Source organism: Anomaloglossus baeobatrachus, chromosome 3 (genome assembly GCF_048569485.1).
Source record: "Anomaloglossus baeobatrachus isolate aAnoBae1 chromosome 3, aAnoBae1.hap1, whole genome shotgun sequence".
Taxonomy (NCBI): Eukaryota; Metazoa; Chordata; class Amphibia; order Anura; family Aromobatidae; genus Anomaloglossus; species Anomaloglossus baeobatrachus.
Window position 1 is genome coordinate 521,671,941 of NC_134355.1, and position 25,222 is coordinate 521,697,162.

At 50.4% G+C, this 25,222-nt stretch overlaps 1 protein-coding gene across 2 annotated transcripts in view; it reads right to left on the minus strand.

The window, feature by feature from the left end:
* Nucleotides 1-222: 222 nt before the first annotated feature.
* The window catches only part of EIF2A (eukaryotic translation initiation factor 2A), a 102,254-nt gene continuing 77,254 nt past the window's right edge, over nucleotides 223-25,222 (minus strand). For both annotated transcript variants that reach the window (XM_075340758.1, XM_075340759.1), the window contains exons 11-14: nucleotides 23,634-23,744; nucleotides 21,222-21,338; nucleotides 20,619-20,684; nucleotides 223-443 (exon numbers count right to left, since the gene is read on the minus strand). In XM_075340758.1, the coding sequence (XP_075196873.1) occupies nucleotides 378-443; nucleotides 20,619-20,684; nucleotides 21,222-21,338; nucleotides 23,634-23,744 (360 nt within the window). In that variant the 3' untranslated portion in view covers nucleotides 223-377. The remainder of the gene's footprint in view (nucleotides 444-20,618; nucleotides 20,685-21,221; nucleotides 21,339-23,633; nucleotides 23,745-25,222) is intronic.

Here is a 25,222-nt window from a genome sequence, read left to right on the forward strand (position 1 = left end):
CCAGATGTCAAGCCTCAGTGGCAGGGCGTATACCCAAAGTCCTTTGTCTCCCAGTGCTATTAATGGGAAATAGTCTAATCTTTTCCTTATATCTGTTTATATGCTCCAAAACCCCCTGATTGGAAGAAAGAGTAGGATAATTTATATGAAGGGATATTCTGGTATTTTTTTCTTTAAAAATAAAATAAAAAAAAAATAAAAATAAATAAATAAATGCATTACTCCAATGAGGTTGGCATGTCTGTATTGCAAATCCAACATAAAATAAAACTTTACACAACTTCCATTAATCCTTTGCTTCCGTGTACAAAACACATCTTAGTAGGTCAATCATAAATCTGATATTCTGCTTTCGAGGATGCGGTTTCTCTCTTTATTCAATCTCCAAGCTCTAAGTCTTCTAGCTCCTTCAGAAGTGCGTCCTCCTTCTGGATCTTATCAATCTGTGAATAGGAGCATACAATTAGAGAAAAATCATAAATGTCTTACCAATTGATATGTGCATCCTGGAAAAATATTAATGTTGGAGAAAATGAACTATTTTTTTCCGCAGTCAGTCTTGAATGACAGCATTCACTTTAATGCATTGAAAAAACACGAATTATAATTCAATGTGGGGCAAAAAGAAAAAAAGAGAATTTTGTTACTTACCGTAAATTCTTTTTCTTATAGTTCCGTATTGGGAGACCCAGACCATGGGTGTTTAGCTTCTACCTCCGGAGGACACACAAAGTACTACACTTAAAAGTGTAGCTCCTCCCCCTGAGCTTATACACCCCCTGGTGAGCAGACCCAGCCAGTTTAGTGCAAAAGCTGAAGGAGAATAGCCACCCACAAGTAGAACAGAGCAAAAGCCGGAACAACCGGAGACTCTGTCCACGACAACAGCCGGTGATAACACGCGGAACAAGAAAATTGCCAACAGGCAACAGGGAGGGTGCTGGGTCTCCCAATACGGAACTATAAGAAAAAGAAAGAATTTACGGTAAGTAAACAAAATTCTCTTTTTCTTTATCGTTCCTTTGGGAGACCCAGACCATGGGACGTTCCAAAGCAGTCCCTGGGTGGGAAATAAACCGAAAAAAAGGCAAGAAGTAGGCAGAACCTAACTTCACAAATGGGCGACAGCCGCCTGAAGGATGCGTCTGCCCAAGCTCGCATCTGCCGAAGCAAGAGCATGCACATGGTAGTGCTTCGAAAAGGTATGCAGGCTAGTCCAAGTGGCAGCCTGACAGACTTGTTTTTAGCCGTAGCCTGGTGCCTGAAAGCCCAAGAGGCACCAACACCTCTGGTCGAATGTGCCTTGATCCCTGGCGGGGGAGGCACCTGAGAACTCTGGTAGGCGTTCGAAATGGTCGATCTAATCCAACGGGCCAAGGTCGGCTTAGAAGCAGAGAGGCCCTTGCGCCGACCTGTGGTTAGCACAAAAAGAGAGGTGCACCGCCTAAGCGCAGCGGTGCGAGACACATAGATCCGGAGAGCACGCACCAGATCTAGAGTATGTAGAGCTTTTTCAAAGCGATGAACAGGGGCCGGACAGAAGGAAGGTAAGGTAATGTCCTGGTTAAGGTGGAAGGGAGAGACCACCTTAGGAAGAAAGTCCGGAGTCGGACGGAGAACCACCTTGTCTTGATGAAAGACTAAAAAAGGTGACTCCGAGGAGAGCGCAGCCAAATCAGAGACTCTCCTGAGGGAAGTTATGGCCACCAGAAAAAACACTTTCTGTGAAAGACGATGCAAGGAGACCTCCCTAAGAGGCTCAAAGGGGGGTTTCTGCAAAACCGTGAGAACTAAATTAAGGTCCCAGGGATCCAAGGGCCGCCGGTAAGGCGGAATGATGTGAGACGCGCCTTGCATGAAGGTGCGGACCTGAGCCAGCCGAGTGAGACGCCGCTGGAAAAGAAGCTGAGACTTGTCCCTTGAGAGAGCTGAAAGACAGTCCTAGCTGCAGACCGGACTGTAGAAAAGACAGAAGGGTCGGCAAGGAGAATGGCCAAGGAGGATGGTCAGTAGAGCGACACCAGGACAGGATAATTTTTCAAATCCTGTGATAGATCTTAGCGGAGGAAGACTTACGGGCCCGAGTCATAGTGGAGATGACTTCAGGAGGGATACCAGAAGCCGTCAAGATCCAGGACTCAAGAGCCACGCCGTCAATTTGAGAGCCGCAGAATTCAGGCGGAAAAACAGACCTTGTGAGAGTAGGTCTGGACGGTCCGGGAGATGCCACGGCATCTCTACGGACAGATGGAGCAGGTCTGGATACCAAGCTCGCCTGGGCCAGTCCGGTGCAATGAGGATGACTCGACAGCCCTCCAAGTTGATCCTGCGCAGAACTCTGGGCAAGAGAGCTAGAGGAGGAAACACATAGGACAGACGAAACTGGGACCAGTCTTGAACCAGTGCGTCCGCGGCGAATGCCTGAGGGTCGTGAGAGCGAGCCACGTAAACGGGAACCTTGTTGTTGTGACGGGATGCCATTAGGTCCACGTCCGGAGTGCCCCATTTGCGGCAGATTGACTGAAACACTGCTGGGTGCAGGGACCACTCGCCACCGTCCACGGTTTGACGGCTGAGATAATCTGCCTCCCAGTTTTCCACGCCTGGGATGTGGACTGCGGATATGGTGGACTTGGAGTCCTCCGCCCATTGAAGGATGCGTTGTACTTCCAACATGGCCAGGCGGCTGCGTGTCCCGCCTTGGTGATTGATGTAGGCAACCGCTGTCGCGTTGTCTGACTGGACTCGAATGTGCCTGCCCGCCAACAGGTGGTGAAAAGCTAGGAGAGCTAGAAGCACGGCTCTGGTTTCCAGCACATTGATTGAAAGGGCTGACTTGGACGGAGTCCAAGTGCCCTGCGCTCTGTGGTGGAGATATACCGCTCCCCAGCCGGATAGACTGGCATCCGTGGTGACAATCACCCAGGACGGGGCCAGGAAGGAGCGCCCCTGGGACAGGGAGAGGGGCCGAAGCCACCACTGAAGAGAGCTCCTGGTTTGTGGCGACAGAGCCACTAACCTGTGTAAGGAGGAAGGCCGCTTGTCCCAACAGCGGAGAATGTCCGGCTGCAGGGGGCGCAGATGGAACTGGGCAAAGGGAACAGCCTCCATGGACGCCACCATTTGACCCAGCATCTGCATCAGACGGCTGAGGGTATAACGGCGGGGCCTCAGCAGAGAGCGCACCGCTAGCTGGAGGGACTGCTGTTTGACTAAGGGCAACTTCACAAGTGCCGTCAAGGTCTTGAACTGCATCCCTAGGTACGTGAGACTCTGGGACGGAGTCAGATTGGATTTGGGCAGATTGACCAGCCACCCGAATTGAGCTAGAGTGGAGAGTGTGAGCGAGACACTCCGCTGACAGTCTGCGTTGGATGAAGCCTTGACAGGAAGGTCGTCCAGGTAAGGAATCCCTGCCAACCCCTGGAGGTGCAGAACTGCAATCACTGCTGCCATGACCTTGGTGAATACCCGAGGGGCCGTGGCCAACCCGAAGGGGAGAGCCACGAATTGGAAGTGATCTTCTCCTACTGCAAAACGTAGCCAACGCTGGTGTGACACTGCAATTGGCACATGCAGATAGGCATCTCTGATGTCGATGGATGCCATGAAATCCCCTTGGGACATAGAGGCAATGACCGATCGCAGAGACTCCATGCGAAAGCGCCGCACCTGAACATGCTTGTTGAGAAGCTTCAGATCCAGGATGGGCCGGAAGGTACCGTCCTTTTTGGGAACTAGGAAGATATTTGAGTAGAAACCTCTGAACCGTTCCCGGGCGGGAACTGGTACAATTACTCAGTTTGCTTGCAAGGATGCCACGGCCTGTGAGAAGGCGGCGGCCTTGGAGCAGGGGGGAGTTGAGAGAAAAAATCTGTTTGGCGGACTGGAAGAGAATTCTATCCTGTAGCCGTGGGAGATGATATCTCTCACCCACTGATCGGAGACGTGTTGAAACCAAGCGTCGCCAAAGTGGGAGAGCCTGCCACCGACTAAGGATGTTGCTGGAGCGGGCAGATAGTCACGAGGAGGCTGCCTTAGTGGCAGCAGCTCCTGCGGTCTTCTGTGGATGCGCTTTTGTGCGCCAGTTGGATTTCTGGTCCTTAGCTGAGTTAGTGGACGAGGCCGAGGGCTTAGAGGACGACCAGTTGGAGGAACGAAAGGAGCGAAACCTCGACTGATTCCTACCCTGGACAGGTTTCCTGGCTTTAGTTTGAGGCATGGAAGTACTCTTCCCGCCAGTAGCTTCCTTAATAATTTCATCCAGCTGTTCTCCGAACAGCCGGGACCCAGCAAAAGGGAGCCCAGCAAGGTACTTCTTTGAAGAAGCATCTGCCTTCCATTCTCGAAGCCACAAGATTCTGCGGATAGCGAGGGAATTAGCCGAAGCCACCGCAGTGCGGTGAGAAGCCTCCAGCATGGCAGACATGGCATAGGATGAAAAGGCCGAAGCTTGGGATGTTAAGGCATCCATTTCGGGCATAGATTCCCTGGTGAGGGAATGCATCTCCTCTAGAGAAGCAGAGATGGCCTTGAGAGCCCACACTGCTGCAAAAGTCGGAGAAAACGCGGCCCCCGCCGCTTCATACACGGATTTGGCTAGAAGGTCAATCTGGCGGTCAGTGGAATCCTTAAGGGAAGTGCCATCAGCCACCGACAACGGTCCGGGCTGCGAGCCTAGACACCGGAGGGTCTACCTTTGGGGACTGAGCCCACTCCTTGACCACCTCAGGTGGAAAGGGAAAACGGTCATCAGAACCACGCTTTGGGAAGCGCTTGTCAGGACAGGCCCTGGGCTTGGTCACAGCGGCCTGAAAACTGGAGTGGTTAAAGAACACACTCTTTGCTCTCTTCGGCAAGGTAAACCGGTGCTTTTCTGCCAGAGAGGGTTGCTCCTCTGATACTGGCGGATTGAGATCCAGTACAGAATTAATAGAAGCAATCAAGTCACTAAGATCCGAGTCACTTTCGGACAGATCAATGGGGCACATGGAGTTAGCCTCCGAGCCCCCTGTAAAGGCATCCTCCTCATCCAGCGAGTCAGCTCTGGAATCAGAGCCACGGGAGGAGGGAGAGGGAACCCTGCGTCTCTTCTTAGGAGGACGGGGTCTGGGCCCTGATGATGAATCCTCTGTGAGCTCCGGTCCTGAGAGAGCCCTAGCAGCAGAGGCACCCTGTGAGGGGGGCTGATGCATATTCATCAAAGTCCTGGACAGAAGTCCCATGGACTCAGCAAATGACTGGGATATGGACCTAGAAAAGGACTCTACCCAGGCCAAGGGTTCAATCACAGGTGCAGCAGCAGCCTGAGAGACCACTGGGGGTGAGACTCCAGGCTGTGGCACCGCCAAGTTAGAGCAACCATCACAGTGTGGATAAATGCTCGGCTCAGGCAGCAGGAGCTTACATGCAGCGCATACAGCATAAAGCTTTGGGGCCTTGCTCCTCGTGTGAGACATGCTGCTGGAGTGGGGGCTCTGCCAGAGAATGAACCCCAGAGAGTATATACAGAGGTCCACAACCGGAGACCGGTTGTGGCTTACCAGACCGCTGGAGCGGTGTTGTGTGCCCTCCAGATCCCGAAGCCCGGACCCCCAAGCACAGCACCTCAGCAGAGATGCTGCAGACCAGCGCTGCAATGACTGATCGCAGAGAGAACGCTGAGAAAATGGCCGCCGGAGCGAAGAGAGGGGGCGGGACTTGCTTGAGGAGCGGGATCTGAAGGGCCATAGAGACCTACAGGGGAGGGGACACACACTGCAGTGGGGAGTGTCCCTCCCCTGTACAGAACGGCCGCCGGGAGGAGCCGAGCCTGTCCCTCTGCATGAGTGACATGCGAGGGCAGTGAAACAAAAACTAGGCCTCCGGCGAAGCCGGGGCCTAAATTTGAGCGGCGCGGCCGACGCGCAGGCACCATTGACGCGGTTCTCAGGCGACAGCTAGAGAACCCGCCGGAAATGTCAGTAAACACAATAAGCACACTCTCCCCCAACAATAAAGTACAGGGACCCCGAAATCTAAACGTCTCAGGTACTTAGCTGCTGAGACGCAGGGCCAAGTCCCTGGGGATGAGTGCTCCGGTCCAGCAGGGTCCTGAAGGGCTGCGGATGGAGACCGGTGTCCTGCCAAGCATGGAGACCGTGCTGGCTCCCACTTCAAGCCAGAGCCCAGGAGGGATGGTGAAGGAGCACGGCATGTAAAGGCTCCAGCCTAGGAATCAACCTTACAACACCGCCGACACAGTCGGGTGAGAAGGGACATGCCGGGGTCCAGACGTGGACCCCACTCTTCAATCTCGTTCCAAAAGGAAAAAATCATATGAGAATGCATGTGTGGATGTATGCCTCCTGAACACAAAGCGATAAACTGGCTGGGTCTGCTCACCAGGGGGTGTATAAGCTCAGGGGGAGGAGCTACACTTTTAAGTGTAGTACTTTGTGTGTCCTCCAGAGGTAGAAGCTAAACACCCATGGTCTGGGTCTCCCAAAGGAACGATAAAGAAAAAGAGAATTTTGTTTACTTACCGTAAATTCTTTTTCTTATAGTTCCGTCATGGGAGACCCAAACCATGGGTGTATGCTACTGCCCCCGGAGGACACACAAAGTTACTACACTCAAAAACGTGTAGCTCCTCCCTCCTAGCATATACACCCCCTGCCAGCCAGATCTAGCCAGTTTGGTGCAAAAGCTGAAGGAGGACATCCACCCACAAGAAGAGACAGAGTAAAATCCGGAAGAACCGGAACCTCAGTCTACAACAATAACAGCCGGTGAAGACACACGGAACAAGAAACTTGCCAATAGGCAATAGGGAGGGTGCTGGGTCTCCCATGACGGAACTATAAGAAAAAGAATTTACGGTAAGTAAACAAAATTCTCTTTTTCTTTATCGTTCCTTATGGGAGACCCAAACCATGGGACGTTCAAAAGCAGTCCATGGGTGGGAATAACCAGACAACTGAGAAGCAGGCAAACCTAACTTCACAAATGGGCGATAGACGCCGGAAAAATGCGTCTGCCGAGCCCACGTCTGCCAAGCATGAGCATGCCCTGGAAAGTGCTTCGAATAAGTATGCAGACTAATTCGAGCTGCAGAGTGACAGACCTACTGGGCCGTAACCTGGTGCCTGAAAGCCCAAGAAAAAAAGGCGCCAACAGGTCTGACTAAATGTGCTCTGATTCCCGATGGGGAAGGCACTTGAGTACACTTGTAGGTCTCAGAAATGGCTGCCCTAGCCAACGATCAGGGTCGGCTTAGATGCCGAGAGACCGCTACGCTGACGAACAGTCAGCACCAGAGAGGTGCACCGCCTAATAACGGCGGTGCGAGACACATAGATCCGGAGCGCCCGCACCAGATCTAGGATATGCAACGCTTCCTTAAGCGATGAACAGGAGCCGGACAAAAGGAAGGCAGGAAAATTGCCCCGAATAAGGTGGAAGCAGTAACCGCCTTAGGGAAAAAGTCCGGAGTCGGATGAAGACCACCTTGTCTTGATGCAAAGACCAAAAAAAGGGGGTGACTCCGAGGGAGTGCAGCCAGAACTCTCTGGCGGGAAATTATAGCCACTAGAAAGAGTACTTTCTGTGAAAGACACAACAAAGAAACCTCCCGAAGATGGCGCAAGGGGGGTTTCCGGGAACCGGGAGGACCGGATTAAGGTCCGAGGTCTCCATAGGCCGCCGGAAGGCGGAATGATGTGAGATGCGCCCTTAAAGGAGCGCACCGGAGCCAGCCGGACGATTCGCCGCTGGCACATACTGACAGAGCCGAGACCTGTCCCTTAAGAGGGATAGTCCTAGCTGTAGACCGGACTGTGGAAGGGACAGGAGGGTCGGCAAGGCCAAAAAAAAAGGTCAAAGGACACTTTGGAGCTCGAGTCATAGTGGAGATGACTTCAGGAAGGATATCAGAAGTCGCTAGGATCCAAGACTCAAGAGCTACGTCGTCATTCTGAGAATCCAGAATTCTGACGGGGAAAAAACGGACCTCTTGAGAAAAGGTCTGAACGGTCCGGAAGATGCGAAGGCAACCCAACGGACAGAAGGAGCAGGTCAGAGTACGAAGCCTGCTTGGGTCAGTCTGGAGAATGACCCGACGACCCCCTTTACCGATCTTGCGCAGGACTCTGGACAAGAGGTAGAGGATGAAATTCCTAAAGAGACAAAGCTGGGATCAAACATGAACCAGTGTGTCTACCGCAAAACCTGAGGATTGTGGACCACGGTAGGACAGCTGAAATAGCCTGCCTCGTAGATTTCACATCTAGGATGTGGACTGCGGATACGGTGGACTAGGATTCTCTTGTCCACTGAAGGATGTTGAGCCGCCATGATTGCCAGGCGGCTGAGCGTCCCGCCTGGAAGCTGGTGTAGGAAAACGCTGTCACGTTGCCCGACTGGACTCGAATGTGCCTAGCCGCCAACAGATGGTGAAGGCTTAGAGAGCTAGAAATACAGCTCTGATTTCCAGCACATTGATCCAGAGGGCTGATTCGGACAGAGTCCAAGCGCCCTACGCTCCACGGTGGAGATATACTGCTCCCAAGGCGGATAAGCTAGCATCCTGGTGAGGATCACCCGGAACGGGCCAGAAAAGGAGCGCCCCTGAGACAGAGTGGCCGAAGCCACCACTGAAACGAGCCCCTGGTCGGTGGCGAAGCCACCACCCCGTGGGAGGAGTGAGTTCGCTTGTACAGCGGAAAACATCCAGTCTCAGAGGACGCAGGAAAAGCTGGGCAAGGAACCGCTTCCATTGACGCCCTGAGAACCTCTGGTTCGAGGTCAGAGTGGACTTGGGCAGAAAGACAAGCCACCCGATAGGTCAGAGTGGCGAGAGTGAACGAAGCACTCTGCTAAGAGTCAGCACTGGATGAAAACCGAACAAGAAGGCCGTCCAGGGCCAAAGATCACTGCCAAACCCTAGGGGGGCAGGACCCTGATCACAGCTGCCCCACTGAGGATACTCGAGGGCCCTTGGCTAACCCCAAGGGAAGAGCCACGATTGGACCACTCCGATTGTCAAGACGCAGTCAACGCTGGTGTGAAACTGCGATTGACCCCTGCCGATAGGCATCTCTGATGCCGATGGTTGCTAGGGAATCTCCTTGGGGTCTTGATTGATCCGGTGAAAAAAACACACGGAACAAAACCAAGAATCGATGTGAAAACGCCACAGCTGGCTATGCTTGAAAAGCTAAAGATCCAGGTCGAAAGGCACCACCCTCTTCGGGGAAAAATCTCAGAACCGTTCCCAGACGGGAACCGGTACAATTACTCCATAGGCCTGCTAGAAATGCCACGGCCTGTGAGAAGGCGGCGGCCTTGGAGCAGGGAGGAGATAACAGAGAAAGACTGTTTGGCGGGTGGACAGAAGTCCATCCTGTAGCCAAGGGAGATAAAGTCTCGCCCCCACTGAACGGAGACGTGTGAGAACCTTACGTCGCCAGTGGAGAGAGCCTGCCACCGATCAAGGAGGTTGTTGGCGTGGCTAAATAGCTCGGAGGAAGCTGGCTCAGTGGCAGCATCTCCTGCGGCCTTCTGAAGACGCAGCTTCGAGCTATTTGGTTGTATGGACCTAGGCTGAGCTAGAGGACGATCAGATGGAGGAACGGAAACCACCGAAACCTCGACTGATTCCTGTCCTGGACAGGTTCCCTGGTTTAGGTTTGTGGCAAGGAAGAACACTTCCTGCCATAGCTTCCTTAATTTCACTCAGTTGGTTCCGAGGAAACTGGTCCCACCAAGTGGGAGCCCAGCAGGAAACCTCCATAGAGGCATCTGCCTTCCAAATCCGAAGCCACAGAAGCCTGCGGATAGCGAGGAAGGTAGCCCAGATCACCGCCGTGCGGCGTCCAGCATGGCAGACCCGGTATAGGAGGAAAGAACTGAAGTCTGTAAGTTCAGGCAACCGTTTTGGCATAGAGTCCCTGTGAGAGGATGCATCTCCTCCAGAGAAGCCGAGAAGGTACAAAAAAACCGCACTGCTGTAAGCTGAGGGGAACAAAGCTCCTGCCGTCCCCATCCCGACTGGGCCCAAAGGACAACCAGGCGGACCGCAGAACCGTAAGTGAGGAGCCATCAGGCACTGACATAACGGCCCGGGCTGAGCCACCTGAGGTGAATGAGCCCACTACTTGACCACCGTTGGTGGACAGGGGAAATCCAGTCCTCAGAATCACGCTTCATGGGAAGCGATCAGAGCGGACCCTGGGCTGGTCACAGGGGCCTGAAAACTGGAGAGGTTAAGGAACACACGTTGTGTTCACCTAGATAAGGTAACACCGGCGGATTGAGGTCCAGTACAAAATTAATGTACCGTAGGATCCATATAGAGGTGCCGTCCGCCACTGATACAACTACCCGGGCTGAAAGTCTAGACACCGGAGTGGCTACCCTTGGCGGATGAGTACACTCCTTGACCACCTCAGATGGGAGGGGGAGACAGGCAGCAGAACTCCGCTGTGGGGTCTGCAGGATAGGCTGTGGGCTTGGACGCAGCGGGCTGAAAACTGGAGTGGTGAAAGAACACACTCCTCGTCATGTTAAAAGCATACTGATGCATTTCTGCCAGCGGGGAACACTTCCCTGATCAGGCGGATGGAGGTCCAGTACAAGAATAATGGACGTAATCCAATCATTCACATCTGCGTCACCTACGGACGGATCGTCCGAGCCCGTGGTAGAGACATCCTCCTCGTCCAGCGAGTCAGCTCGTATCGGAGCTGCGGGACGGGGAGGACAGGGGACCCTGCGTCTCCCTGTCAGGAGGACGGGGTCTGAGTCCAGGAGAGTCCCTTGTGAGCTTTGCTGAGCGAAGCAGAAAACGCCCTAAGAAGGGGGCTGCATGCTCAGCAGATGCCGGGACAGCCGACCCCTGGAATAGGATTCCTACGGGGGTCAGCCACCGAACAGCAGCTGGAGGGACCATTAATGAGCTCCCATGTGTTATGAGCTCGGGATAGCCGTACGAGACTACCTGCAGTGGATCATAAAAAACAGCCTGCAGTCTCGCTCTGTGACATGCTGCAGAGGTGGGGGCTCTGTCTAGAATACCCAAGACAGAGGTTCAGCCTGGGAAGAATCCCGGCTGAGGCATCTTGCCACTATCCACCGCATAAGAACCGTTACAGTGTGTCGGTTCAGGCATATAAGGTTACATGCAGAACATGTAGTGTACAGCCTTGCTGCTAGAGTGAGACATGCTGCTGAGGAGGAGATTCTATGATAAAGAATTAACTCCTTCATGCACTGAGAGTGAATAAAAGTGCACAACCAGAGGTTGTGACTTATCAGGCCGCTATTATGTGTGCCCTCCAGATTCCAAACCTGGACCCCCAGCCAGATATTCACTCCCTCTGCACTGCAGAGCAGCCAGCGCCGACCAGAGTACTGAGACGCTGAGAAAATGGCGCCATGAGGGGGGGGGGGCGGGGGTTAACCCAGAAGCGGGAATCGGAGGGCGCAGGAGATGTACAGGGGAGGGAATCATCTCATCAGATATGAGTGTCCTCCCCTGTGCAGAGCGGCCGTGGGCGGCTCTGCAGCGTCCCCCTGCATGTCTGACATGCAGGGGAACGAAACGAAACTAGGCCGCGGCTGAAGCCGGGGCCTAGAGTTATACATGCGGCCGAGAATCAGGCAACATCGGCGCGGTTCCCAGTAAAAAACCGTGGAACCGGCCGGAAACACAGTAAAAGCAGCATTATCAAGCATCACTGTCCCCCACATTAAAAGTGCCCCACATTGCAGAAAAGACCCTCTGAATAACGTCTCTATACTTAGCTGTGAGACGCAGGGTCCAGTCCCTGGTGGGGTGAGGGTCCAGTGCTCCTTCCAGCAGGGTCCTGCACAAGGGCTGCGGATGGAGGCCGGTCTCCTGCAAGGCAGAGAGAACCGTGTTGGCTCCCACTTCAAGCCAGAGCCCCAGCATGGGATGGTGAAGGAGCGCGGCATGAAGGGCTCCTGCCCTGAAGTCAACCTTAACAGCACTGCCGCCAGGGGAGTGTGAAGGGACATGCCGGGAGTCCAGTGGACCCGCTTTTCTTCCAAATCCTTAGAAAAAAATGAAAAATCAAAGAGAATGCATGTGTGTGTGTGATTCCTCCTGACACAAAGCAAAAAACTGGCTAGATCTGGCTGGCAGGGGGTGTATATGCTAGGAGGGAGGAGCTACACGTTTTTGAGTGTAGTAACTTTGTGTGTCCTCCGGGGGCAGTAGCATACACCCATGGTTTGGGTCTCCCATAAGGAACGATAAAGAAATTTGGCTTTGTGTCACCATTTTCTGAGACCCATAACTTTGTCAATGGCATTACATGAGGGCTTGTTTTATTTTGGGAAGAGCTGTTTCATTGGTACGGTTTTGGGTTACATATGACTTTTTGATCTTTTTTTTTATTCTAGGGAGGCAAGTTGACAAACACAGTAATTTGGAGATTATCTTTAACAGCATTATCTGAGGGGAATGTTAGGTTTTAAAGTGAACCAGTCACAAATGTTTTCATGTATAAACTTAAACTACCACCTTCAGCAGTGCCTGTGCTACATTCCATAAAGGAGCATATTATCCCCTGGCTCCCCCTCTATACCCCCCAAACACCGTGAGATTTCACCTGGTTATGTGGATGACGCAGAAGGCGTCATCCACGTCAATCGTAAAGAGGACAGCCATCAGCACGGAGAGAAGGGACAGACGCCGCAGCAGGCATGCCCACTGGACCGGACCAAAAGATTTACATACAGCGAGAAAGATTTTCAAAAGGTATTTGGGGGTGTACAGGGGGAGTCGGGGGATAATATGCACTTTTATCAAATGCAGCACAGGCGCTGCTAAAGGTGGTAGTTTTGGTTTATGCATAAAAACATCTAGTGACAGGTTCCCTTTAAAGCGAACCAACCACCAGGATTATCCTATATAACCTAAAGCCAGTGCTATACTGGCACTATCAGGCTGATTCTATACATATCTTTAGTTGTCAGCTCAGATGTATAGGTTTTGAAACACAAGAAAGTAAAGTTTGTAAAATCACCAGCTTGTCAAGTGACAGTACTGTACCTTGGAATCTAGGTGTACGCTTCCCGGGTGTAACACCATACTCACACATTAGCTATAGAGTACCAGGTATAGAGTACCAGGTGTAAATCAGAGAAGTAGATCTCAGGCATAGAACACTCACTGAAGGCCCCCTGAGGAAGACCTACTTGAAAAGGCAGCATTGGGGACCATGGTTGTCATCCTCTCTCCCTCCCCCCTTGATCAGGACCAAAATGGGCGAGTGGCTTTTGGTTAGATAACATGGGTCTGGTGATCACATGGTGCAGCCAACTTATACCATAGGGTCACCGACACAGTGTACGTGTTGTAGTTTGATATATAGGAGTAGGTAAGAATAATTGTTGTACCCTACATATTATGTCACTTTTACCTTTGTCTTACTATGTGGTTGGTGGGAGAGAGTGTTATGACGCACTTACTGCCTAACCTTGCACTTAAACACCTGTTTTTATCTTGTATTGTTTTCTATGTAGTTTTTTTGAAAAATAAACTTTCGTAATGTTTGAAAGTATTTGAAATTACATTGATTTTTGACCTGTTACTCCATAGTTTTTTATAGGATATAATGCATTCTGGAGTTGGTCATATTCTATAGCTGTATACCGTATTTTTCGCTTTATAAGACGCACCTGATTATAAGACGCACCCCCAAATTTGGTGAAGGAAAAAGGGAATTTTGTTTACTTCTTACCGTAAATTCCTTTTCTTCTAGCTCCTATTGGGAGACCCAGACAATTAGGGTGTATAGATTCTGCCTCTGGAGGCCACACAAAGTATTACACTTTAAAAAGTGTAACCCCTCCCCTCTGCCTATACACCCTCCCGTGGACCACGGGCTCCTCAGTTTTGGTGCAAAAGCAGGAAGGAGAACACTTATAAATTGGTCTAGGGTAAATTCAATCCGAAGGATGTTCGGAGAACTGAAGACCATGAACCAAAAGAACAATTCAACATGAACAACATGTGTACACAAAAGAACAACCAGCCCAAAGGGCACAGGGGCGGGTGCTGGGTCTCCCAATAGGAGCTAGAAGAAAAGGAATTTACGGTAAGTAAACAAAATTCCCTTTTTCTTTGTCGCTCCATTGGGAGACCCAGACAATTGGGACGTCCAAGAGCAGTCCCTGGGTGGGTAAAAGAATACCTCAATAAAAGCCGAAAACGGCCCCCTCTTACAGGTGGGCAACCGCCGCCTGAAGGACTCGCCTACCTAGACTGGCGTCTGCCGAAGCATAGGTATGCACTTGATAGTGTTTCGTGAAAGTGTGCAGACTAGACCACGTAGCTGCCTGACACACCTGCTGAGCCGTCGCCCGGTGCCGCAATGCCCAGGACGCACCTACGGCTCTGGTAAAATGGGCTTTCAGCCCTGAAGGGAGCGGAAGCCCGGAAGAACGGTAGGCCTCGAGAATCGGTTCCTTGATCCACCGAGCCAAGGTTGACTTGGAGGCCTGAGAGCCCTTATGCTGGCCAGCGACAAGGACAAAGAGCGCATCTGAACGGCGCAGGGGCGCCGTGCAAGACACGTAGAACCGGAGTGCTCTCACTAGATCCAAAGAGTGCAAATCCTTTTCACACTGGTGAATTGGATTAGGGCAAAAGGAAGGCAAGGAGATATCCTGATTTAGATGAAAAGGGGATACCACCTTAGAGAGAAATTCCGGGACAGGACGCAGAACCACCTTATCCTGGTGAAAAACCAGGAAGGGGGCTTTGCATGACAGCGCTGCAAGCTCAGACACTCTCCGAAGTGATGTGACTGCCACCAGGAAGGCCACCTTCTGCGAAAGACAGGAGAGAGAGACATCCCGCAGCGGCTCAAAAGGTGATTTTTGAAGAGCCGTCAGGACCCTGTTAAGATCCCAGGGTTCCAACGGACGTTTGTAAGGTGGGACCATGTGGCAGACCACCTGCAGGAACGTGCAGACCTGCGGAAGCCTGGCTAGACGCTTTTGAAAAAACACGGAGAGCGCCGATACTTGGCCCTTGAGAGAGCTGAGGGACAAACCCTTGTCCATTCCAGATTGTAGGAATGAAAGAAAAGTGGGTAAGGCAAACGGCCATGGAGGAAAACCGTTATCAGCGCACCAGGATAGGAAGATTTGCCAAGACCTGTAATAGATCTTGGCGGACGTTGGCTTCCTGGCTTGTCTCATGGTGGCAATGACATCCTGAGATAACCCTGAAGATGCTAGGAGCCAGGACTCAATGGCCACACAGTCAGGTTGAGGGCCACAGAATTCAGATGGAAAAACGGGCCTTGTGACAGCAAGTCTGGGCGGTCTGGAAGTGCCCACGGTTGACCCACCGTGAGATGCCACAGATCCGGATACCACGACCGCCTCGGCCAGTCTGGAGCGACAAGAATGGCGCGACGGCAGTCGGACCTGATCTTGCGTAGTACTCTGGGCAGCATCGCCAGAGGGGGAAAGACATAAGGCAGTCGAAACTGCGACCAATCCTGGACTAAAGCGTCCGCTGCCAGAGCTCTGTGATCCTGAGACCGTGCCATGAAGGCGGGGACCTTGTTGTTGTGCCGTGACGCCATGAGATCGACGTCCGGCTTTCCCCAGCGGCGACAGATCTCTCGAAACACGTCTGGGTGCAGAGACCATTCCCCCGCGTCCATGCCCTTCCCAGTTTTCTACGCCCGGGATGTGAACTGCGGAGATGGTGGAGCCTGTGGCTTCCACCCACTGCAGAATCCGCCGGACTTCCTGGAAGGCTTGACAACTGCGAGTGCCGCCTTGGTGGTTGATGTAGGCGACAGCAGTGGCGTTGTCCGACTGTATTCGGATCTGCCTGCCCTCCAGCCACCGATGGAAAGCCAATAGGGCTAGATATACTGCCCTTATCTCCAGGATATTGATCTGAAGGGATGATTCTATCGGAGTCCAGGTTCCTTGAGCCCTGTGGTGGAGAAAAACCGCTCCCCAACCTGACAGGCTCGCGTCCGTGGTGACCACGGCCCAGGTTGGGGGTAGGAAGGATTTTCCCCGAGACAGAGATGTGGGTAGGAGCCACCACTGAAGTGATTTTTTGGTTGCAAGGGAAAGAGAGATGTTCTTGTCGAGGGAAGCCGCACTCTTGTCCCATTTGCGAAGAATGTCCCATTGGAGTGGCCGTAGATGGAATTGTGCGAACGGCACTGCCTCCATAGCTGCAACCATCTTCCCCAGGAAGTGCATGAGGCGCCTTAAGGGGTGTGACTGACTCCGAAGAAGTGATTGCACCCCCGCCTGCAGAGAAAGCTGTTTGTCCCGCGGCAGCTTGACTAACGCTGGCTGGGTATGAAACTCCATCCCGAGGTAAGTCAGAGATTGGGTCGGTGTCAACTTGGATTTCGGGAAATTGATGATCCACCCGAAATGCTGGAGAGTCGCCAGAGCGACGGTAAGGCTTTGTTGACACGCCACCCGAGAAGGGGCCCTGACTAGGAGATCGTCTAAGTAGGGGATCACCGAGTGGCCCTGAGAGTGCAGGACCGCCACGACGGATGCCATGACTTTGGTGAAAACCCGTGGGGCTGTCGCCAGGCCGAAAGGCAATGCCACGAACTGGAGGTGTTCGTCTCTGATGGCGAAACGCAGGAAACGTTGATGTTCGGGTGCGATCGGCACATGGAGATAAGCATCCTTGATGTCGATCGATGCTAGGAAGTCTGCTTGTGACATCGAGGCGATGACCGAGCGGAGAGATTCCATCCGAAACCGTCTGGTTCTCACATGTCTGTTGAGTAGCTTGAGGTCCAGAACGGGACGGAATGACCCGTCCTTTTTTGGCACCACGAACAAGTTGGAGTAAAATCCGCGACCACGTTCCTGAAGGGGAACGGGAATCACAACTCCTTCGATCTTTAGAGCGGCCAGTGCCTGAAAAAGTGCGTCGGCCTGTGCGGGGGGCGGAGAGGTTCTGAAGAAACGAGCCGTAGGTCGGGAGCTGAACTCTATCCTGTAACCATGAGACAGAATGTCTCTCACCCATCGGTCTTGAACATGTGGCCACCAGGCGTCGCCAAAGCGGGAGAGCCTGCCACCGACCGAGGATGTGGCTAGGGGAGGCTGAGAGTCATGAGGAGGCCGTCTTGGAGGCAGTGCCTCCTGCGGCCTTTTGGGGGCGTGACTTGGACCGCCACGCATAGGAGTTCCTCTGGCCTTTCTCCGGCCTGTTGGACGAAGAGGATTGGGGCTTGGCGGAGGGACGAAAGGACCGAAACCTCGATTGGATTTTTCTCTGCTGAGGTCTCTTAGGTTTGGACTGGGGTAAGGAGGAGTCCTTTCCCTTGGATTCCTTAATAATCTCATCCAATCGTTCGCCAAATAAACGGTCGCCAGAAAAAGGCAAACCAGTTAAGAACCTTTTGGAAGCCGAGCCTGCTTTCCATTCGCGCAGCCACATGGCACTGCGGACTGCCACGGAGTTAGCAGATGCTACAGCCGTACGGCTAGTGGAGTCCAGGACGGCGTTCATGGCGTAGGACGAAAAGGCTGATACCTGAGAGGTCAAAGAAGAAACATGCGGAGCAGAATTCCGTGTGACAGCATTAATCTCAGTCGGACAAGCCGAGATTGCTTGGAGAGCCCACACAGCCGCAAAGGCAGGGGCGAAAGACGCGCCCGTGGCCTCATAGATAGAGCTCTTGGTGAAGTCTATCTGTCTGTCAGTGGCATCCTTCAGGGATGAGCCATCGGCAACAGACACAACGGACCTAGCAGCCAATCTGGAGACTGGAGGATCCACCTTGGGAGAGTGTGCCCAGCCCTTAACGACTTCAGATGGAAATGGATAACGCGTGTCAGTGTGCCGTTTAGCAAAGCGCTTGTCCGGGACCGCTCTGGGCTTCTGGACAGCATCCCTGAAGTTAGAGTGATCAAAAAACGTATTGCGCGTACGTTTGGGGAACCGAAATTGGTGTTGATCCTGCTGAGAAGCCGACTCTTCTACAGGAGGAGGCGGGGGTGAGAGATCCAACACCTGGTTGATGGACGAGATAAGATCATTTACTAAGGCGTCCCCCTCAGGTGTATCAAGGTTAAGGGCGAAGTCAGGGTCAGAGCCCTGAGCTCCCATGTCCGCCTCGTCTTCCTGAGAGTCCTCAAGCTGGGATCCCGAGCAGCGTGAGGAGGCCGGGGAAGAGTCCCAGCGAGGCCGCTTAGCCGGTCTGGGACTGCGGTCCGGGCAGGAGTCCTCCGCCTGAGACCTAGGGGCTAACCTGGGAGCGCGCTGCGGCGCGGACCGAGAGGGGCCTGGAGGAGACAAGCTAACAGGGGCCGGAGCCTGTGAAGGGCCCGGTCTGGACTGCAATGCCTCAAGGAGCTTAGATGACCATTTGTCCATAGACTGTGCAATGGATTGACAAAGTGACTGAGTGAGTTTCTCAGCGAAAGAGGCCAACACCGGTGACTCTGTCCCTGCAGCCTGCTCAGGGGGAGCAGGGGGATCTACATGAGCCGAGGGGCCCACAAGTGCCCGAGGCTCCGGCTGAGCAAGCGAGGCAGGAGTCGAGCATTGCTCACAGTGAGGGTAGGTGGATCCCGCAGGCAACATAGCCCCACAAAAGGTACAGGCCGCAAAAAAAACCTGTGCCTTAGTAGCTTTGCTTCTTGTGGACGACATGCTGTTGTCTCCTAGGAGAGTGACCACTGAGGGTATATGGGAAAAGGGTATACAGCCTGACCGAACACATACATACATATATATATATATATATATATATATATATATATATATATATATATATATATATATATATATATATATATATATATATATATATATATATATATATATATATATATATATCTCTATTCCGGCACCCTAGGGGGACCACCGGGTGACCGGTGTGGCTTACCGACCGCTAAAAAGCGGAGTGTGTGTCCTCCAGATTCCCTGTCGTGGATCCCCCGGAGGTGCAGAGCTGTGTCACTGAGAAGCATCCACCGGCAGAATGCCAAAAAATGGCCGCCGGAGCTCTCAGGGGAGGAGTGGGGCCGAGGGCGGCACCAGCAAAGAGCGGGAATCTGGGATCCCCACAGTGGTCAATGAGGGGGGAGGGAGACATGCAGGATGCTCCAGCCCTCACATCCGACGTCATGTCGGTAATCCCGCCCTTACCCCTGACAGGCAGGCCCGGGGGCGGGATTTTCGCGACTAGGCCGCGGCGAAGCCGGGGACTAAATTTGAGGCCGCGCCCGACAAGCAGGCACGGTCGGCGCGGAAGTCCGCCGGGCTCCTCAGTTTTACAACTACCGCGGCTTCCGGGAAGAAGGTGCGATCCCTGTACAGTCCCCCCATGGGGACACAGAGTACCTTCAAGTTGCAGGGCCCGGTCCCTGGGGTTGAAGAGGCTCCGGTCCGGCAGGTTCCACCAGGGGCTGCGGATGGAGCACGGTCCCAGCAAATGGATGACCGCTCAGGATCCCACTTCTCCCAGTGCCGCATAAGGGATGGTGAAGGAGATGGCATGTGGCTCCAGCCTCCGTACCCGCAATGGGTACCTCAACCTTAACAACACCGCCAACATAGTGGGGTGAGAAGGGAACATGCCGGGGGCCCCATCGGGGTCCTCTTTTCTTCCATCCGACATAACTATGTATGAGAATGCATGAGTGGATGTGTGCCTCCTTCCACACAAAGCATAAAACTGAGGAGCCCGTGGTCCAAGGGAGGGTGTATAGGCAGAGGGAAGGGGTTACACTTTTTAAAGTGTAATACTTTGTGTGGCCTCCAGAGGCAGAACCTATACACCCTAATTGTCTGGGTCTCCCAATGGAGCGACAAAGAAAAGAGAATTTTTTTTTAAATGTTAAATGGGGTCCGTCTTAGAATGCCAGTGTCCGTCTAACAAATCACATAGGGTATATGTCCCTCATGGCCCCCCATCCTAAAATTAGCCCCCTTACTCTGGATATGGCCCCTCCATGCTGCTGAGCTCCTGCGCTTCCTGGTTCTCGGTGCCGGTCATGTGATTGTCACAGCAGAGTGACATTATCTCTGCGTGCCTGATCACAGCGGCAGCAATGAGACCAGGGATACATGCTGGAGGAGGTAAGTAAAGAGTTTATTTTACTATGGGCATCAGCATGGGACCTATATCTAAATATCTAACACAGGTGGAAGCATGGGCCATCAAAGGGGGGCGCAGGCACATATAATATGTGCCGCTCCCCCAGCCCATCACCGCGGTGCGGTTTCAGCACCACGGTGATGGACAGCGGCAGTGCATATTATATGAGCAGGAGATCTCCCGCTGCCACCTGCAGCCTTCACCAGCCTCCAGCGACCTGCCTCAGCCTCCAGCATCGCTCCAGAGCTGCCCCCACCTCCCCTGGGCCCTGCAGTATATAAATCTGTATATTCGGATTATAAGACGCACCCCCTACTTTCCCCCAAAATTCTTATCATTATAAAGAAAGAAAAATTACAAATTATTGCCAATTTTTTTTTTAAAAAAACAAAAAAAAATCTTAAAACCGGTTTTAAACTATAGATCATTTACTGGTGGTTCATTCCCTTTATGACTGAGGGTAAACTGCTGTTGCCTAGAGAAGGACATATTTACCTGGTTCTTTTCCAATGGCTTGCCAGAGGCTTGTAATTCTTTAAGTTGCTCAATAGCCTTCAGTTTCTGCAAAACAATATGTACATTAATGGAGACGGACAAACCACAGCCGAGAGCCCCAAAGTCACAGCACATACCAAATTGTGCAATAGAAAACCGGAATGGCAGAGTTAGACAATCTCAGGAGAAGACGCTCCGACATGGCAGATGGAGTTCAACAAAGATTTTTTAGTGGTAAATATTCTAAATCAGTCTATGACAACACTGCTGGAATTAGACGCTCTGAGATAGGGACAATGAGGAAAAAAGCCCTAAAATGTATACGGTTTGTAGTACATGGGATCACTTGTCCACTATGATTAGCATGTCTAACAAGTGTTTGTCAAAAAGGAATATAGTGGAAACTAAAATTTCCTTATTCTGAAGTCTTTACCATAGGTTACAGTAACTGATGCTATGGACCAATTCATCATAATAATATAATTAATAATATGATAAGGGAGGACAAAATAAAGGTAAAGTGATGGGAATCGGTACTGCAGTTGTCAGAATGGAGCCTCCTGAATAAATGTCTCCGAGGAGTCACTGGTAATAGCTACTTACCTTTTTCAAGTTTTTAATCTTTTTATCAGTTTCGGGGTCTCCTGTTGTAATACTGGTCGGGGCGATGTTCTGGCTAACCTGCAAGACCGGCTCAGCAGGTTCATCTACTTTGGCCTCCTAGAAAAACAGATGAAACATTTCTTAGGTTCAATTGACACCACGTTTTTTTTCCCAAACACTTGGTAATATCCATATGAGAAGAAAAAATCTCCAGAGCTGGAATCTGCTCACACACTTGCCCAAGTAATATCTGATTTTCTTTTTTCATTGGAATAGAAAAATATGAAGAAAACTTTTCAAACCGGACAGAACACCCCCAAAAAATCCATAAAATCACTGTCAGGTCCCCAGTGCACCCAGAACCACGAGCAGTTCTGGAGGAATATCTATAACCCCTGCCTTTTTAGAAAAAGTATTTCTAATTATCGTTTATAAGATGCTGAGGGCTGTGACTAGTCACAAGGACGTTAGTTCCCTGGCTAGTTGGCCCAATTAGGTTTTAAAGCCCCTGTGGGCATGAGAACCTGCTTTATAACAGTCATCATGGAAGTACGATACAAAATTCACAGAAGCAAAGGGCAACAGTGTTTACCTGCCCAGGCCACAGAATCAAATACACTAACAGAATGCCGCAAAACCCCCTCAATAAAGATGAGGGTTTTGCTGCATCCTGTTAGTGCAGTTAATTCTGTGGTCTGGGCATGTTAACACTGTTGCCCTTTGTTTCTGTGAATTTTTCGGGGGAAAAAAAAATATTTCCTTTTTCTGGTTTAGCTTCTAAATTTAGTGTAGGGACTCGCAAGACATGAGGACCCTTGACGTTTGGTTACGAGTATCCATATTTTGGCCAAAATATTAACTAATACCACATATATAGAAACACACACATACATATATTATAAGTGCAAAAAAAAATAAAAATAAAATATATATATATGCACTTATATCTTTATACAGGATGCAGCCAGGCCCATTAATGTTGGGCTTGTAAACTAGGATCTCCGTTCCTGTGTGGTGCACTTATATAGTGCTGGGCAGCCCGCCTAGTCTAATAGTATGGGCATCATCAATAAATTGTAAGCCAGACACTGTGCACCTACATGTATGAACGGCGCCCTATACAAGCGTTTGCAATTTTAATACTAAACAATTAGTCCCTCCATGGAGTGACAGTGTGTGAGTGATTGCTCCATTAGTGTTTTGCACCTGTTGCCTCCAACTTTATTAAGGGGTTTTGCTGCATCCTGTTAGTGCATTTGATTCTACAGCCTGGGTAGGTAAATTCTGTTGCCCTTTGTTTCTGGGAATTTTTTGGGGGGAAAATTTTTTATTCCTCTTTTTGTGGTGTACCCCCAGTGATTTGTATGCCCCCCAGCCTCTTATGTGATGTGTATGCCCCCCAGCCTCTCCTGTGATGTGTATGCCCCTCAGCCTCTCCTGTGATGTGTATGCCCCCCAGCCTCTCCTGTGATGTGTATGCCCCCCAGCCTCTCCTGTGATGTGTCTGCCCCCCAGCCTCTCCTGTGATGTGTATGCCCCCAGTCCTTCCTGTGACGTATATGCCCCCATACCCTCCTGTGATGTATATGCCCTCAGCGTCTCCTTTTTGATGTATATACAGCAGTCCCAGCCGACAAACCTGGAAAAGCAGTTGAGAAGCAAAAAGATCAGTATCGTCTAATATCATGGGCACACCAAAAACAAGAGGCTCCAGCCTCCACAGTGAGTTGTTTGACTAAATATAGTAGGGTAATTTTCAAGTTGATAATTTTGTGCAGCCCCCAAATGATGGTAGATATTTCCAAATGGCCCCCGACAGGAAAAAATGTTCCACACCCCTGACCTAAAGTGTTAATAAACTTTGGTTTTGAGCAGTGTGAGGGGTGCAGTTTTTAGAATGGTGTCACTTTTGGCTATTTTCTATCACCTAGGCCTCTCAAGTCACTTCAAATGTGATGTGATCCCTAAAAAATTGGTTTTGTAAATTTGTTGGAAAAATTAGAAATTGCTGATGAACTTTAAACCCTTCTAACTTCCTAACAAAAAAAAAAAAAAGTTACGTTTCAAAAATTGCGCTGATGTAAAGTAGACATGTGGCAAATGTTATTTATGAACTATTGTGTGAGACATAACTCTCTGGTTTAAGGGTATAAAAATTACAGTAGTAAAATTGCAAAATTTTCACCAAATTTCCGTTTTTTTTCACAAATAAATGCAAAAGATATTGTCTTAAATTTACCCCGATCCTGAAGTACAATATGTCACGAAAAACAAATCGAATCGCCAGGATCCGTTGAAGTGTTCCAAAGTTATAACCTCTAAGTGACACTGGTCAGAATTGCAAAAATTGGCTGGATCACGAAGACAAAAACAGGCTCTTGTGCGAAAAGCTTAACACGAGCCCTGGAATACCTGCTTAGCAGCTTTCTTGGCTTCTCTCTTCTTTTGGTTCTTTAAAGCAGATTTGGACAGGGGCTTGTCGGTGGACTGAGGCTTCGTGGTCTGCGGAGGTTCCTCTTCATGCTGAAATGAACAGACAACAGAATATGGCATTTATTCCAAAACTATAAGCACAAATAGTTTCAATGTCTAGGGTTACTGATAAATCAGGTGCCTATATGACCTCTATATTGCAGGTTCTGTGCACGGCTGCTTTAAAGCCCACATATTTGGGAGGTTTTCTCGCAAAATCTAACATGTCTGATCCTTTGAAACCTGTTGTCATTTGAGGATGTGGAAACCCCCAATACACAAACACACAGATGGGCGGCTGAAATGGTTTTATTTACGCAACTTCATTTATTCCGTTTTCAAACATTTGTTAACCTCTTTAGGATGGGGCAGTGGTTTTTTTTTTGCCTTTTTGTCTTTTCCTTCTTCTGGGAGCCATAATTTTTTTTTTTTTACTGTGCACATATGAGGGCTTGTTTTTTTTGTGAGACAAATTGTTGCTTTTTCTTTTAATGGCAATAATGATTTTACTATGTAATGTGCTGGAAAATGGGGGGGGGGGGGAAATTCCAAGTGGTAAGAGATTGAAGAAAAACTGAAATTTCACCATAGTTTCATTGTCTTTTTTTTTTCCCTGACGTTTACTTTGTGGTAAAAATTACTTGGTGACTTTGTTTTACTTGTCAATAAAATTATGGTGATACCAAATTTACATTTTTTTTTTTTAAGTGCTTATTAACCCCATCCCAACATCCGCCATACATGTAAGGCGCAAGTCGGAAGCGGTTATATTGAGAGTAATACTCGGCTGAGGTATCACTCTAGATATACAAACTGTGAGCAGATTACCTTATTGAGATTGATGGCGGTGTATATTTGACCGGACAGACGGACAAGTGCTGCACCTGATTTTGTAAATTTTGTTGGAAAAACGAGAAATTGCTGATAAACTTTGAGCCTTTCTAACTTCGTAACAAAAAAAAATTTAATATTTCAAAAACTGTGCTGATGTAAAGGAGACATGAGGGAAATTATCTTAATTTTGTGTGAGATAACTCACTGGTTTAAAAGAGGTGGTTCTCCCAATTTCATTACTGGCCATATCGATGATATGTTGAGAAGAAGGGAATTTTGTTTACTTACCGTAAATTCCTTTTCTTCTAGCTCCAATTGGGAGACCCAGACAATCGGGTGTATAGCTTCTGCCTCCGGAGGCCACACAAAGTATTACACTTAAAAGTGTAAAGCCCCTCCCCTTCTGCCTATACACCCCCCGTGCATCACGGGCTCCTCAGTTTTGGTGCAAAAGCAAGAAGGAGGAAAAATTATAAATTGGTTTAAAGTAAATTCAATCCGAAGGAATTTCGGAGAACTGAAACCATTCAACATGAACAACATGTGCACACAAAGAACAACAGCCCGAAGGGAACAGGGGCGGGTGCTGGGTCTCCCAATTGGAGCTAGAAGAAAAGGAATTTACGGTAAGTAAACAAAATTCCCTTCTTCTTTGTCGCTCCATTGGGAGACCCAGACAATTGGGACGTCCAAAA